The sequence below is a fragment of the Sapajus apella genome, unplaced genomic scaffold, assembly GCF_009761245.1.
Source record: "Sapajus apella isolate SASKATOON/1434 unplaced genomic scaffold, GSC_monkey_1.0 scaffold174, whole genome shotgun sequence".
NCBI lineage: Eukaryota > Metazoa > Chordata > Mammalia > Primates > Cebidae > Sapajus > Sapajus apella.
In genome coordinates, this window is record NW_022437114.1 from 1646391 (window position 1) to 1662636 (window position 16246).

At 50.0% G+C, this 16246-nt stretch overlaps 1 protein-coding gene across 2 annotated transcripts in view; it reads left to right on the top strand.

The window, feature by feature from the left end:
* MGLL (monoglyceride lipase) overlaps nucleotides 1-16246 on the top strand; it is a 135553-nt gene that overhangs the window by 97965 nt on the left and 21342 nt on the right. For both annotated transcript variants that reach the window (XM_032267970.1, XM_032267969.1), the window contains exons 4-6: nucleotides 3605-3741; nucleotides 4987-5097; nucleotides 15171-15260. In XM_032267970.1, coding sequence (XP_032123861.1) covers nucleotides 3605-3741; nucleotides 4987-5097; nucleotides 15171-15260 — 338 coding nt within the window. The remainder of the gene's footprint in view (nucleotides 1-3604; nucleotides 3742-4986; nucleotides 5098-15170; nucleotides 15261-16246) is intronic.

Here is a 16246-nt window from a genome sequence, read left to right on the forward strand (position 1 = left end):
CTTCCTTCCTTTCCTTTCCTTTCCTTTCCTTTCCTTTCCTTTCCTTTCCTTTTTCCTTTCTTCTTTTTCTTTCTTCTTTTTCTTTCTTTCTTTTTTTTTTTTTTGAGACAGGGTCTCACTTTTGTCCAGACTGGCATGCAGCTCACTGCAGCCCCAACCTCAAGGGCTCAAGTGATTCCAAGTAGCTGGGATTACAGGTGTGTGCCACCACACCACCGATGCCCAGTTAATGTTTTAAATACTTTTGTAGCAACAGGGTCTCTCTTTCATTATATTGCCCAGGTCAGTCTCAAACTCTTGGGCTCAAGTGAACTTTCCACCCTGGCCTCCCAAAGCACTGGGATTACAGACATGAGCCACCTTGTCCAGCTGCAACTTACTTGTAAAATATTCAGCCATTTTTATATTCATAAATGTGTAAATATACAGCAAACAAAATAACAATTGTTGAATAAAGATAGTAGACATATGGGTATTTATTGAAATATCCTTTCAGTGTTTTTGTGCATTTGAAAATTTCGTAGTAAGAAGTTGGAGAGGAGCCCTATTTCAAACGTTGGAAGATCTTCAGGATATAGTGTCGAGTGAACAAAGCCCCACGCAGAGCAGGATCTGTTATGTGTTTCTTTGTTTAGGACTGGGGTAAAAATCAGGATTTATATTCGTATTTGCTTGTAAAGAGGCTGAGACACTAAGAGAAGAGTTTAGGGGAAGATGGGGAATCAGGTGAATGGGAACAAGTGGGAAAGGGACAGTCAGTATACACCTTTCATACCACTTTGATTTTAAACCATGTGAATAGAGTATCTTTTAAAATGCAATTTTTAAACTAAAAATGAATGAATGAATAAGTACAGAAATCATCCAGGGAGGAAAATAGACAAAGAAAACGCAGTCAGATGAGAAGTCACTTCCAGGCGTGGAAGTTCATTTCCAAGTGTGCCCCATGACAAGGTCAGCGGGAGCATGTGGTGCTGAGTGAGCCAAGAGCTCAGAATAGGATGGGGTGGAAAAAAGCCCACTGGGGTTGACTCAGCTGAGGGTTGCACAGAGCCTCCAGGGCTAGAGAGAGAATGTAGGTGGGGAAAAGGCCATGAGTGTGGATCAACCCTTAAGGAGGAAAGGGAGGAGGAAGGGAAGAGGGCAGCTGGGGGGCTGTGGATGAAGGAAGAGGACAGGGATGCAGCTGGCACAGGAGCAGGCTGGGCCGGGAGTGGTCGGAATCAGGAAGGGGAATGCTTCTGATGTAAAGCACTGTTTTGGACTCTCCCCATGTTTTCAAAATAGATGAGTGACACTGTGTTCTCAGGGTCATGAGGTAGGAGTGTAAGCTTTGGGAAAATAGAGACATCTGGAAGAGATGCCCAGATGAATGTGGCTGAGGACCAAGCCTGTGGGAAGAGGCAGCAGGTCACTGGGCATCCCTGGTGTTGCCTTGGCTCAGTGTTCATGTGCAGCCAGCCCTCAGGCTTCAGAGTGGAGAGCGGCAGTCCTTGCGGAGGAGCAGGGGCTGCATCCAGAGAGATGTTCCACATGGAAATGGGGGGACATGCCTCAAAAATTCAACACGGAATCACCATCTGACCCAGCAACCCCACTTCTGAGTGTATGCCCCAAAGAACTGAAAGCTGGGATGTGACGAAATATTTGCACACCTATGTTCACGGCAGCATCATTAGCAATAGCCAAAAGGTGGGAACGGCCCAAATAGTCCATCAACAGACAAATGGATAAACAGAACATGGTCCATCCACAGAATGGAATATGATGCAGCCTTAAAAAGGAAGGAAATTCTGACACATACAACTACATGGATCGCCTTGAGGTTACTGTGCTATGTGAAATAAGCCAGACACAAAAGGGCAAATATGGCCTGATTCCACTCATAGGAAGTCCCTAGAGAAGTCAAATGTATAGAAGCAGAAAGTGGAATAGAGGGTGCCAGGGTGTGGGGAAAGAGAGAGTGGGGAGGAAATGGGAGTTGGGGTTTAATAGTATCTGAGTTTCCCAGGGCTTCCATAACAAAGGACCGCAAGTGGGGGCTTCAACAATAGACATTTATTGTCTCACAGTTCCAGAGGCTGGAAGTCCACGATCAGGGCATCGGCAGAGCTGGTTTCTCCTGCAGGCTCTCCTTGCCTTGTGGATGGCTGCCGTCTCTCTGCATCCTCACATCACCTTCCCTCTATGTCTGGGTCCTAATCCCCTCTCCTTACAGGACACCAGTCATTTGGATTGGGGCCCACCCTAAGGACCTCATTTAACTTAATCATGTTTTTTAAGACCCTGTCTTCAAGTAAGGTTGCATTCCAAGATCCCGGGGGTTAGAGCTTTGACATATGGATCTGGGCAACACAAGTCAGCCCATAACAATTGGTGTGGAATCTCAGCATGGGAAGATAAAAAAGAACCGAGATGCACAATAATGTCCTTGATGCCTCTGAACTGTACATTTAAAAATGGTTCAAATAGTAAAATTTATGTTATGGATATGATAGCACAGTAAAAAGTAAAAACAAATTTTAAAAGAGAAAAACACTCAGAAGGGCCAGGGAACAGGGAGTGTTGCTGAGAGGGTAGTGGGACCCCGGGCCCAGTGGGATGGTCAGAGAGACCATGGGGCGGTGGCTGGGAAGGTGGGCGCAGGGGACAGGCCAGTGGGAAACACGGGAGCTCAGGGCCTGACAGCAAGAGGGTCTCCAAGCTGGAAGTCTGGGCGGCCTGTGAGTTCCAGGTGGTGACCGTTATTAGTGCAGAAGCCTCCTCAGAGGTGGCAGAGGCTTAATGAGTGCTTCAGGCTCTCAGCAGGGAAGGTTTGGGCAGCCCTTCTGGCTGTGTGGTCCCAGTTCTCCAGAAGCGCTTTCTTTTTTGCAATTTTCAAACCGTCACAGCTGCTTTCAGCCCGAATGTGAAGCCACAGCCAGTGAGTTGTTTCTGTAGCGACTGATGTCCTTCAAAGAGGGAGAGAGTGGAGGGCCCTGAGGAAAGAACAAGCGGGTGCACGGCATAGATATGTAGCAGATTACACCCAAGAGGGAGAGAGTGTGACCTAGTTTCACTGCAGCTTCGTTGAGAAGCTTGCTGGCAAGCACACCCGACGACTGCACTTCGTTTTATATTTGTCATATTATCTTCACCTAAAGCTGTAAGATGAGGGGCCAAGTGTACCACTCTACCTGGTGAAAGGCCAATATTCAGGCATAGCCGCCCAGGACCAGGAACAGGGAAAATGTAGGAAAATTCTGAGACTTCTTTGTCTTACTCCTGGCCACTTTGCAGAAAACTGGGCTCTCTGTGCCCCTGTCCTTTCTCCCTTCCTTGGAAACTGCCCTGAGGGAGGCTTTGTAGTATGTTCACCCTGGCTCATCGCTTCCTAGTGCTGTGGTCTAGGCACGTTCCTCAACCACTGTGTGCCTCAGTTTCCTAATCCATAAAACATGGGGAGAAGAATTCCAACGTTCAAGAGTGGCCGGAAAGGGTTAAACGAGGTGACACATTCAGGCGCTCAGGAGAGAGGTCCGTGATTGCAGTGAGGAGACCTCTGGGCTTGGGCAGGAGCCGATCTGGTAACTGTAGCTCTCTCTCATCTCCCATTCCTTTCCAGTTGGCCACGGACAGAGCGAAGGGGAGAGGATGGTAGTGTCTGACTTCCATGTTTTCGTCAGAGATGTGTTGCAGCATGTGGATTCCGTGCAGAAAGACTACCCTGGGCTTCCTGTCTTCCTTCTGGGACATTCCATGGTAAGCAGACCACAGAAGACGCAGGTCAAATCCAGCCTGGCTCCCAGCCTTGCAGAGGGAAGGGGGTGGCCCTGACTCCCTGCCCCACCTGCTCTCTGCCTAGCTGGCATGATGTCTCCTTTTATGCACTGCACTTGGAGTTCCTGGGCAATTCTGTGCTTAGGAAACAAGTGAGGTTGCCAGCTGGTCCTTACCAAGCAGCTTGAGTATGGGGCCTCTTGAAAACTGATCTTTTTATCGATGCTCCTTGGCCCATTTGGTGCCATTTAACAGTGAGGCTACTAAGAGCCACTTCTTGGAGAGGGGATTAGCTCCTCCATCAATAAGAAGCACATGAAATGTCCCCAAACCCTGTGTGCTTGTTTCAGAATTGTACAGTACAGACGACAAATGATACCTAGGAACAAAGGGTCCCCGTGGAAATAATTCCTTAAAGTTTATTCCAACTTCTTCCGCCTTTTAAATATTTAAAACCTTCCAAGAATCAAGCAAATGTAGTATTTACATCAGGGTCCTTACACTGGCAGCCCCCAGGCCAAATCTACCTACAGAAAAAGCAGGCTGGTTGGCTGATCAAGATATATTGAACTGCTTGAATTTGAATGCCTGAGGACATTTCACCAGGGCAGGTCTTGCCTCCCACCCCTTGATCACTGCCTGCCTCTGTCCTTACATTTCTCTTACCTGCCTGGCCCCTGTGAGCATTTGCAATTGCAACCCTTGCTTTCAAGCACCTTTGTGCTTCAGCAAACAGATGAGGCCTCCTTCAGCACCATCCACGTTCATGTCCATTTTTCTTGGAATTTAAATTTCTAGGACCTTTAACTAAACCAGGAAAAGTATAGTATAGCAATCTATTATTATGATCAGATTACCCCCAACAACAACAACAACAAAAAACCCCTCCTATTAAGCTTGTCGGGATAGATGAGTTGGGGTTCTGCCAGCTTTGGGCTTGAAATGAAGTGGAAATGTGTTATTGTTTAACTTGCGGCCCACAAGCAAGAACCTTATTTATGTCTCTCCGCAATGTTTGCTCTTGGAAAACCCAGAGAAAAAAACATGTGTAGTAAAATAATTGCAGATCTAGTTTATCCAACATTTGATGGTGCCTCTTCCGAGGTAGTCCTCCTCAGTGCTCTTGGCCAGGACTGCAGCTCAAGAGGACTGCATCGGTCGTGTTTATTAGAAATATGTGCACTGGTGCAAGCCCAACACAGCAGCTCTGCCCGTTCTGCATTACAGGGAGGTGCCATTGCCATCCTCACGGCCGCAGAGAGACCGGGCCACTTCGCCGGCATGGTACTCATTTCGCCTCTGGTTCTTGCCAATCCTGAATCTGCAACAACTTTCAAGGTAAAAGGACTTTCCAGTCTGTACAACTCCTGCAGGTTCCCTGGGACATGGGGCTTTCATTTGTAGCCTGAGTCTGTGTAAAAGGGCCAAAGGCCATCCTTGGACCTCAGACTATTGTGCAAGGATTTGGACAAATATCCAACACTGTTGCCACCAGGGTTCTGTAATTTCTGAAGGCAGGTGCATTTTCCCCCCAAGACAAAAGGACTATGTCTTCCTATTTGTGCATGTCTTAACTAATGAATTTTAAAAGGAGAAGAGGTTAGGCTTGTTATCTGTCCAGCAAAGTCAAGTTTGTTAACAAGTCACACTCAAGGCCTGGGCTGTTTTTCATTGACTCTTTGCCAACCTCAGCAGAAAGTGAGCAGTGAGGGGACTCCTAACTGCAGGATGGGGTCGCATTCACTGAAGCTGTCCCTCGCCCTGGGCACTTTCGACCTCTGACTGGTAGGGATCCGTCATTTCATTTTTCTGGTTGAAATGACTCACAGGAACAATATATCCTGTAGGTGCGGGGGCTCTGGGCTGCTTTTGCCAAGGCAAATGAACCAGCAAATAATATCTAGAGTTGGAGCAGGCACCTTCTCTCCCCCGAGAAAGGAGATGAAACCAGTGACCTCGGAAAGCTGCTTGCTTATGACACTGGCTTGTTGACAGGGTATCAGTTTAGACCCAGCCTTGAAGGCATCAGGTTTAAGGTAGATACATAGCCCCAGTGAGGGTGGAGAATCCCAACCCCATGTATCCCCAAGGAATCCTTAGTCTCACCCCAGCACTGGGCAGGGGTTGCTGCCTCCTGAGCCAGTTCTGGAGACTCTCAAAGGAGAAAGAGATGAGGTGGTAGGTCATGGGGCCAGTTGCACTGGGCAGCTGTCACCCACAGGCCTACCCTATGGACTAGGGGATCATTTAAATAATGACAGTAGCTCTTATTCCCGCACCCTACTTTCCTCAACACAGCATAGGGAACAAAACCTTATAAAAACATCCACAAAGGGGTTCCTTCAGCCCATGACCACAGACTTGCTCCTGGCTCTAGAGACAGGCTTTCAATTAAATACATCTGAAATGGGACTGGGCTGCGCAAATGAGAAACTGGGGACTCTCTGATGGTTTAGCCAGAGAACAATGATTTACTTAGTTTGTGAGAGAGATGGATGATATCTCCTTTGATTTTACTCCAGTTTAAGCAAATCACGGACTTACTGAAATCGACTGTCATTAATGAATTTCGGTGCCATGTGGGACAGCACCAGAGGTCTGTCATGGAATGATCAAGGTCCCTTAGCATCACAATGCCTGGACGTGCACTACCTCTTCATCACTGAAATGTGCAGGGGGGAGAGGAGGAGGCATGACCTACTCAGCATCTCCCGTGACTATGGTTCTAATTATCTAAGTAGAATAAGCAGACCAGGCTCACAGCTGCAGGGCGTTCCCGCTGTGTTCCGTGGGATTTGCTGTACGCAGGTCTGTGAGGTTCAGCCAATGCCAGGCATGCGCTGTGCTCTCCCAGGCATTGTCTCACTTAACTCCCCTCCAGCCCAGGAGCAGTTCGCAGCAGCGCTTTCTGGAGAGGAAAATCTGGATTTAGGAAGGACGAATAGCTGGCCAGGACCGTACAGCCCTTGTGATGGGTTTGCATACAGGGCTGCTCACTCCCTATCTAGGATATTTCCCCTGGGGAGAAAATGGATGTTTCTGCAATGGATGTTTTCCCTTAGAGAAAAGCCAGGGACCGTAGGTCTTCAGATAAAGTGCACCAGGGGGACCCTGGCAGCTGGGCCTGGAGGTGGGACCAACAAGGTTTCCTCCCAGAGTCCCCTGGGTTCCATGCTGACCAGGGGAGGGGGCACTCTGGGCAAGACCACTACTGTGACCTTTCAAAGCCTTGTGCTAATAGATCACCTTGTGACATCAGGAGCCAGCTGCCCCTGGGGGAACACGGGTCTCCTCTTATTAACCAAGACAAATTAGGTTTCCCTTTGGCCCAGACCTGAGGGTCCAGCCTCCCCTCCCTGAAATCTGTTGCTGCTCCTGCATCTCTGGCAATTTTGGCTGACAGAGTCCATGATGCATTTGGCCGCCCTGCCCCTGGAAGACTTCATCACTCTTGGTACATTTTCTAGTCTTGTCTGACAACCTTCCTGAAAGTCTCACAGGATCTATTTTTAATGTAATTTAAAAGTTTTAAGAATAAGACATTTCTATGGTTCAAAATTCCAAAGAAGATGCAGGGAGTCTCTCGCCTGGTCGGCGTGGGCAGCAACCCATGGTACCAGTGAGAGTCTCTGCATCTTCTGTCAATGCTCACTTCATTTGTTCTTTTTCGCACAGATGGGAGCTTGCTCTGTGCATGTCAGGGGTACTCTGTGTTTGCTTTTGTTCTTTTGGTTGGTGTGTTTGTTTTTGTGGGTTTTGGGTTTTATTTTGTGGTTTTGCTTAGCAGCCTTTTGGTGCTCCTTCCCCATTCGGACCTACCAAGGGTCCCACTGCAGGGATAGGTCCTGGTTTAGGGAGGGTGCGCTGGGGTCATTTCCAGTTGTTTGCTGTTATGAGCCTCAAGGATGGAACAATTCCTAGAGCTCACCTCCCCGCTCTGATGCTCTGGATGGGAAATCTGTTTGGTGGTGGGGGTGAGGGGCTTCCCTGAGTGCGTCTGTGAGTGGCAGCAGAGCAGAGTCAAGTCTCAGCCTCCTGACTCCTCAGACAGTGCTTAATCCATCAAGCCATTCAACACTTTCACGGCACCAAGCACCTTCTAGAGCAACTCCCCAGTTCGTAAGTGGCAGTGTGAGACGCGGAGTCTATGAGTACAGCCTGGCCTGTGGAAGACGGCCAGCCCCCACCCCCTGCAATGTGAGAATGCCAGATCGCCCCCACCCTCCTAAATCTCGCCACCATCTGGTTCTTATGTGGATGCTGGTTTTCAACAAGCTGAGATATATTTAGCCTGGAGATGAGACAATGAGGACGGATGGGGGGGCCCCAAACATTGTCTCTGCTGAGAAAGTGGTTTCACAAAGAAAGTGGCAGCAGCAGAAATTCAGAAACAAAAATTCCATGCATCATAACAAGTCTGGCTATTCGTGAGGTCGCTCCGTGGGTTTTTTCACCACAGCTTGTAGCTCTTGCCGGGGTACAAAAGTGAAACTGTGGCCCCCCCAGCTGGAAAAACGTCAAACTCCAGGCCCCCTTCAGGATTTCCCACCCTTACTTGTCTGGGACAGCAATCAAGAGCAACTGCAGGTTGAGGGCCCCTTCTTTCCCTGGGAGCCTCTTGGGAGAGAAAAATCCCCCTGGGCTAAGCTTGCAGAATGGGGATCTCAGCCTACCAGCAGAGTAATCATTCTAAATGACCTCTTCCTGTTGCCAAGGTTGTCCCTTGGGCTCCTGGGGCAGGGATGCAGGAGCTCACCAGTGCTTCAAGATAGTCCCACTCCCCGCCAAGTGGGGCACCTTGCCCAGTAGGGAGAAGGGGCTTGCCACTGGGAGCCCAGTACTCGGTGCCTGACATGCATTGTCTCTGTTCCTCTCCAGCACTGACCTGGAAGGAAGGGAAATTATTCCAAATTTACAGACAAGGAAATGAGGCCAAATGTCTTGCTCGAGGTCAGCTTGAGCACCAGCTCAGGCCAGTGAGCATGCAGGATACTCCCTTTCACCCCAAAACATGCCCGAAATCAGCTTTCCTTGATGGAGTCCACTCCCATCTTAATGTCACTCATCTGTTTTTAGCCATAGAATCCAGAAGGCCCTTGGGGCAATGGGAGTTGCAGGGAGGGAGGGGAAACAAGTGGAACACAGGGACTGGCCACACTTTCAAGCTTCAAGTGAATTTGGACCCAGGAGACAGCAACTTAGCCATGCATTGGCCTTTTGGGCAGCAGCGATGAGCCGCTGTGGGGGTTAGTTCACCTCTGTTCTGCAGAGCAAAAGAAGTTGCTGTCTAAGAGCTGGGTGTTGTGTTTTCTAGACACATAAGATTCTGGGAACCAGCCATCTTCCTAGCAAGCCTCCTGCCACACATCTTCATGAGCCCCTGATCTGTCAGGAAACAAGCGTCCTGGCCTTCCCAGCGAGGGTCACTGGGAAAGGGGCACAACACTTTCTATTTTATGGCTGCCTTAAGGTGTCCTCTCGCTCTCAAGAAAATCTGGTGCAACCCCAAGAGTCCCTGCTGTGTCTTGCACATGGCCATCCCGTGACCCTTGTCACAGTGCTGCCCCATGGAAGGCAGGGAGTCCTAGCCTCCTGCACACAGGTCAGCCTGCAGAAGCCACTTAGGAAACAGCATCTGTAATTGCCTTCCTCATGGCAAGGCTTTCACTGGCAGAAGTGAGATTCACTTAGAAATGATCACAGGGAGCCATTAAAATCTTCTGGATCAATAAAGGCATTTATGCCTGTCTCTAGTATTTAAAGTGATGGGTGCAGTGGTGCATCGGGAACGCCCCTTAAGCCTCTTGCTCATCAAGATGTTGACTTCAGCCATGGGAGAGTTGCCCTGTTTGTGGGTGGCTGCGTCATTTGTTGCAAAGCTGCATGTCACCTGCTTTTCCTGAAGTCTCTGCTTTAAATGACATTCACTCACTCGTTTAGTCAACCAACACCTATTTATTGGACCTCTCCTTAGGGCCAGAAGCCAAGAAGAGAGTTAGGACCTGCTCTGGAGCGGTTGGGTCTCATGTGGCTCTCCCAGCATCCCTTTGGAGTTGGTTTAATTATCCCTGTCGTATAGGTGAAGCAACTGAGATCACAGACTTTCTCAAGGATTTGGAATTAAAGTTTGAATCCAAATGTGCCTGCCTCACGTCTCTGAGTCTGGTTTCTCCATTTCATTGCCTGTCCTTTCTGGGGTTGGAGTCCAGTGACTGTGTAGCCATTTTTCATGGGTTTTGGCCCCAAATTTTTCTCAGGTGATGATCCCTGGAGTCTGGGTTGATCCGGCATAATTAGGAGCTCTGTGGTTGCACACACCCGGCTTTGCCAGGGTCATGGGGCAAATGGAGGAGTCTCACCTCAGTGGGGGAGCCATGCAGGGGCCCCTCTTCCTGAGCTGGATCTAAGGCCTTCTCAATGCTCCTGCAGGATTATCCGAGGATTTTGAAAGACTTGATGGAAAAGGTGTCAAGAACGTTAAGCTTTTGGATTCCAATTCCTTTTTGGGTGAGCAACTCCCTCCGAGGCTTCCCTGGTGTGCTCACAGCTCAGGGTGGAGGCTGTAGGAGAGCCGGAGCAGCAACCATCTGGTCGACCTCAACAATGTGATCCATCTGGGTGTGGGACCTGCCACGACTCCTTCCTTCCTTCCTCGCTGCTTCCTGGTCATGCGGCCTCAATGCCCCCTGCTCAACCGTTCTGCCTTCCCTCATACACAATCAACCCACTTCCTCTGCTTAGCTCTTTCTCCTCCCATCCTACCCTTTCCTCCTTCAGGAGAGATTAGGCTCATGAAATCAACAAATTTTAAAAGAGTAGCAGAGAAAAGGAATCTCTTTTGCAGTTGTTCAAAGCATCCTGCCCCTGCATGGCAGCTCTCCTCTTTCTTGGGGCCTTTGTGGGGAAGAGGCTAAAAGCCTAATTTTTTTAAGCCATGAAGTTATTATCATTAAAACTTTGCCTCTACATAATTGAGTCTTGTTAGAAATGTGGCTTGGAACTTACTATGCAGGTTTAGAAAAAGAAAGAGCTGAGGATCAGGGCTGTGCAAACATCTCTTATGGCGGTTCCTTTAAAAGGGCAGCTTGCCCTGTGGGGACGTGTGCGCCCCCATCCTAGCCACTGCCTGTTAAAGCACTTCTGCCCTGACTGCACACAGGATCGCTAGGGAGCCTGAAAATGACACTGATGCCAGGGCCCCACTTCAGCCACTGCTATCAAGATCTCTAAGGGCAGCACCAGGAGGAGGTGTTTGTGGTGTTTCATGGGCACAGACATTGCCAGCCCCTGAGACTTCAACACGCATGCAAATGCCCAGGAGTCTTGCAAAGCTACAGATCCTGACCCAGAGGCCAGTACCACTGGTCCTGGAGCCACTGGTGCTGCTGGTGTGAGGACCACACTGAACAGGGAGGCGCTGGGGTGTCAGGATTGGGCGTGCCATGCCTGCTACCGTACGCCAACTGGATTGAAGAAACAGAACAGTACACACGGTTCCATCTTCCTGGGAAGACAGGGAGTTAGAGATTGTTTTAAGGGAATCCCAGGACTCTAGAAGTCTCCTTCATGGGTTTCTGTTTCTACACCTGTCCTGTGAATGGTGTATCCATGCAGGTCCCCTCCTGCCTCTTTGTATACTCTTTCTGGTGTAACTTGCACCCAGGGCTTCAGCAGCCATCTATGCACTGAGAACTTTCTATTCTTGGGGTGGCATTCCTTGGGCTTTAGCACCAGGACATGGCTGTGTGTGCGTTCACCGGGAAAAAACTGCAGAATCCACACCAGGCGTTCCTGGAGGGCGTGATCCTCCATCCACATTCATGATAGAATGACCAATTATTGTCGCTAAGACACTGGTGCCTCATCTACACCAACAGCCATGGGACTTTTACTGTTACAAGCTTGTCCTTTTAGGCACATTCCCTCATCCTGAACCAGCTAGCAGCAGCTCCTTTAGGGGAGCGAGGGTGGCTGCTCCCCCCATCAGTCCTGGGTGGCCAGCACTCAGCTGGATGCGTGCAACGGAAGTCACCTTCTGTCTCCATTCCTAAGCAGGATGTGTTCTTGCCACATCTCCTGTTTGCACTTTCAGCAATAGATCATTCACAGCTGCAGACGGGGAGGCCTCCCAGGCCTTGGCTTTTTGTACATCGAAGGGGATGGTGAGGCAGTCAGTCAGCTGTCAGGAATCACTTCCTTCCCTCCAGGGACTAGCCCTTGCATTGTTCATTTTCTAAACCTAATATTTCTCAGGAAGTGACTCTCCTCTTTCTTTTTTCCTATGAAGCTCTTTTCTTAAAAGCATCCTTTAGCTGCAAAAAGTTCCCCTATTCATGGAGAAAGAAAATCGGGCTTGCTGTGTGAGGGGACAGAATAGGGCTTGCTGTGATTCTCTCCCGGAGGCAGGCTCTCTCTGGCTGTCTGTTCCCTGTTCCCCACCCGCTACGAAACCACTGCAAGGATGGCTTAAGCTGCACCGATCCTTGTGGCACCAACAGCCTAAGCTGTCAGCATCTTCTCCAGAGCCTGGAAGCAGAGGCCCTGGCACTTTTTGGTATAAAAGTTTTGGTTTAAGAGGTGCCAGCAGCAGAAACAGATGTTCGAGGATGAAGGTAAGTCTGTCTTCACAAATGACTAATCCTGAAGATTGACTGGCACCTCGGGGCCCAGGACCCTGCAGAATCAGGTGATGGGTCCCCAAAACACAAATGGTGGCACGATGAGAAATCTGGTGGTGGGCTTGGATGAAATGGAGTGGATGCTGTGTGGTCTCTTGCTTTCACCTCTGTGGCAGGCGCTGCTAAGGTGTAGGTCCCCGGGCCTTTTCTTGGATCTGAGCCATCTGGTCAGGGAATGGGTAGGAAACTGGCTTGCAAAAGACAGCCATGTCCCTGAGAAGGCTGTGTGGGCCCCAGCAAGCAGGTAGGCCAACCTGGGAGCAGGCTGGCATTTCCATACCATCCTGTCACACAGAACCTTGCATGGTTCCTGAGTGTGGCCAGGATCCCCCCCACAGCTGGCAGCCCTTGTTGCATCAGGGAGCAGAGACAGGGGTACTGAGAATAGCAGAATATCTAGAAGTGAGTTCTTCATAACTGTGGAACACAGGAGTCTTCCCTCATAGTGTGGCCCTTGACCACTACTGCTGGAGGTGAGAGCTAAGGCCCTGAAACATCATCCTTACACAGCTGGAGCCTAGTGAAGGCCACAGAGCCGCTGCCTGCTGCCTTTATGCACTGATGCACTCCATTTCTCATTTTTAGATTATTTTAACCTTTGAAAGCACAGATCCCAATGCAGAGGAGCTCCCAATTCTTGGAGTTCACAGACATTTGATCTGTGTTTGAAAATACCCTATTCCTTGTGCAGAATTCCCAGAATGCCAAGATTTCCTTTCCCATGCTCATTTGTGGAGCTGGCCCATGATACCAGCTGGACTCTTGAACGTTCCAGACATATCACAGCCATGTTTCGAGGGTTCTGATTATGCGGACACACCATGCCCCATCACAGTGCTCCAAGTCAGGCAGCTGCACGCTTCTACACTAGACGGTCAAAGTCAGAGCCCAGGACTCAGCAAAGTACCTGGCACAGTGGTGGCCACAGAATTAGATCTGCTTTCCTGGATGCCAAGGCTGGGGGACAGTGCACATGGAGGTTCATGCACATGGGGCAAAGCCCTTTAAGAGAAAAGCCTGTTTTTTGCTGTCTGACTGATCCTGGATGGTTGAGAAACAATTGTGATGGGCAGTCACATTGCACTTGTGCAGGCCTAGGACACAGGAGGGTTTAGCCCTGGGCCTACAGGGAGGGTAGGCAAGTACAGCAATTGTGTCCCCCAAAAGGACATCAGCAGCCGTTGTGCCAAGACCCACTGGAAGGTTAGAACTCTGGGTCACACTCCTGGAGAGAGACAGATAGCAGCAGAGACAGAGTAATCCAGGCCATGTGGCATGAAGAGATAAAGTGGCCTCCCAGCCCGGGGACTCTCCCATGGACCTTGTGGTACTGAGCCTCCATCTTCTCACCTGTTCAGTGAAAATGAATCCTTGCCTTCCAGGGATTTTGTAAAGATTGGGAGACTGGCTGGGCGCGGTGGCTGACACCTGTAATCCCAGCACTTTGGGAGGCTGACGTGGGTGGATCACAAGATCAACATGGTGAAACCCCATCTCTACTAAAAATACAAAAATTAGCCGGGTGTTGTGATGCGCACCTGTTATCTCAGCTACTCAGGAGGCTGAGGCAGGAGAATGGCTTGAACCCGGGAGGTGGAGGTTGCAGTGAGCTAAGAATGTACCACTGCACTCCAGCTTGGATGACAGAGTGAGACCCTGACTCAAAAATAAAAGAATCAGGAAGCTGTGCCCAACACACCAGAAGGTGGTTCCTTGATGCCCGTGAGTGCCCTTGCCCTCCGCCAAGGGTACTGAGCTACGTGCCCTGTGCCCTTGATGTGCACTGAGAATTCACTGCTTGCCACCTTCCATCTGATTTTAATTTCAGCATTTCACAGCTCACTTTTGAAATAGCATCTTTCATCCCCAAATGTCTGTGCACATTGCAGAAATTAAAACAGCCCCTCTCTGAAGGCAAAAGTGTGAGATCCGGGTTCTCTGTTTTCCTGGAAAAACAAGAGATCCAGAAGGAGAGATGGGGGAGGGGATGGGAAGGTTTGGGTCCAAATCAGGCTCAAGTTCAGTGAGCATGTATTAAGCTCCTGCTGTGTTCCCTGGGCTTTTGCACACAGGGTGTCATTTACCTTCCCTGTGGTCCTCTGGGGGAGGGTCAAGCTTCCACTGGCAGCTGAGGAAATGGAGGCTTAGCGACGTGTAGATCGCATGTTCATGAGGCAGCAAAGCCAGGAATCAAACCCAGCTCTCCTTCCCTCTGCCACACACCTCCTCCTGGTGCTATTTCTACCCCCGCCCCCCACCAAGAGAAATGGACGCACGGATCCTCTGTATGATCCTGCAGGCCCTTCTGCCCCATCCTGCTTCCCGCTCAGCTGATCTGGGTGATTTTACTCCTGCTGTGTGTTTTCAATACCCAAGAGAAATGGCCTGGGTACCAGAGGTCAGCCTGGGCAGCCCTTGTCCGTGATGCAAAATTACAACTCATGAGTGATCAACGGGAGGGTGCAGAGCAGGCAAAATCCAGACTTGACTTACTGCCTTGAGCGTGGCGGCCGCCTGCCCGGCTCCCCCGGGTGGAGCAGAGGCAGGCTGGCTAGCGGCTGAGTCAGAAGGGAGAGTCCTTGGGCATGCAGGCTTGAGGACGCAGGCTTGCGAGACGAACCTGGCTGTTGTTCAGTTTGGGCATCACTCTCAATGTACTGTAAACCGTCACTGCGGAAGAGCTCGGTGTGGTGGTGCTTGTACTCACAGCTCTTGTTCTCTCTCCCCGGCTAGGTCCTTGCTGCGAAAGTGCTCAACCTTGTGCTGCCAAACTTGTCCCTTGGGCCCATCGACTCCAGCGTGCTCTCTCGGAATAAGACAGAGGTGAGAGGCTTTCCGAAAACCCAGGGGGAGCTTGGGTGGCTGCTCTTATAGGGAATCAGAGTTTCCGCTCCAGCCTTGGCATTCTCTGCTTCCCTTTCGCCAAGGTCCCGTGCAAAGTGACAAGGACACAATGGGCATGAGACGTGGTTGGCTTCAGGTTTGGGTGGAAAGGGTGTGGTGGCTGTGATGCTAGAGATGTGTTCTAAATGTGAATGGAGCCAACAGTGGAAGTTGAGTATGTACCAGTCAAGTCTCTTGGTTTCAAGAGACAGAAACCCAAGTCAAGGTGATTTAAGCAAAAGCAGGGATTGTTTGGTGAATGGAACTGAAGGCTTCAGAGATGGCTGGATCCAGGACGTCAAAAGTCTTATTCTCCATCTGTCTCTCCCCAGCTCTCATTCCCCTGGTTTAACTTCATTCCCAGACAGGCTTTCCCCCAATGAAGGCCATGAAGGCCGCCAGCAGGTTTACCTGAGCAACCTCAGTGGAAAAACAGCACCTCTTTCTAGCAAAAGTCTCAGGGCTGATTCTTACTGACTGATTGTCCAGGCCTGGATTATTTGTACAGAAAAGGTGGGTAGTATCAGCCCTACCCACTGAGAGTAGAGAAGGGCGATCCCTGGGGGTAACTCGGAATAGCGGTATCAGAGGTAGGACAGACCCATATTGCAGATGAGCAAACTGAGTCCCATAAGGTGGCAGGACTTGCCTGGGGTCAGCCAGTGGTGAGGCCAGCCTGGGAACTGGGGTAGGTGTGGTCTCCAAGTGTGCTCTGTCTAGGCATGGGAAGGGCCCTGTGGACTTGCAGCTAGTGGAAGCATCCAGAAACACTAGAATTATCTTCATTATTAAGCAAATAAGTTTGCCACTTTTCTGCCTCAGTTGCCCTCTTTCCTTAGGAATTTGAAATCATTGACTCACTGGCTCCCTCAAGAGGCCTGGGAAGTGCAGTGCAGTGCTCTGGATTCTGGTGAAGCTCCCAGGCT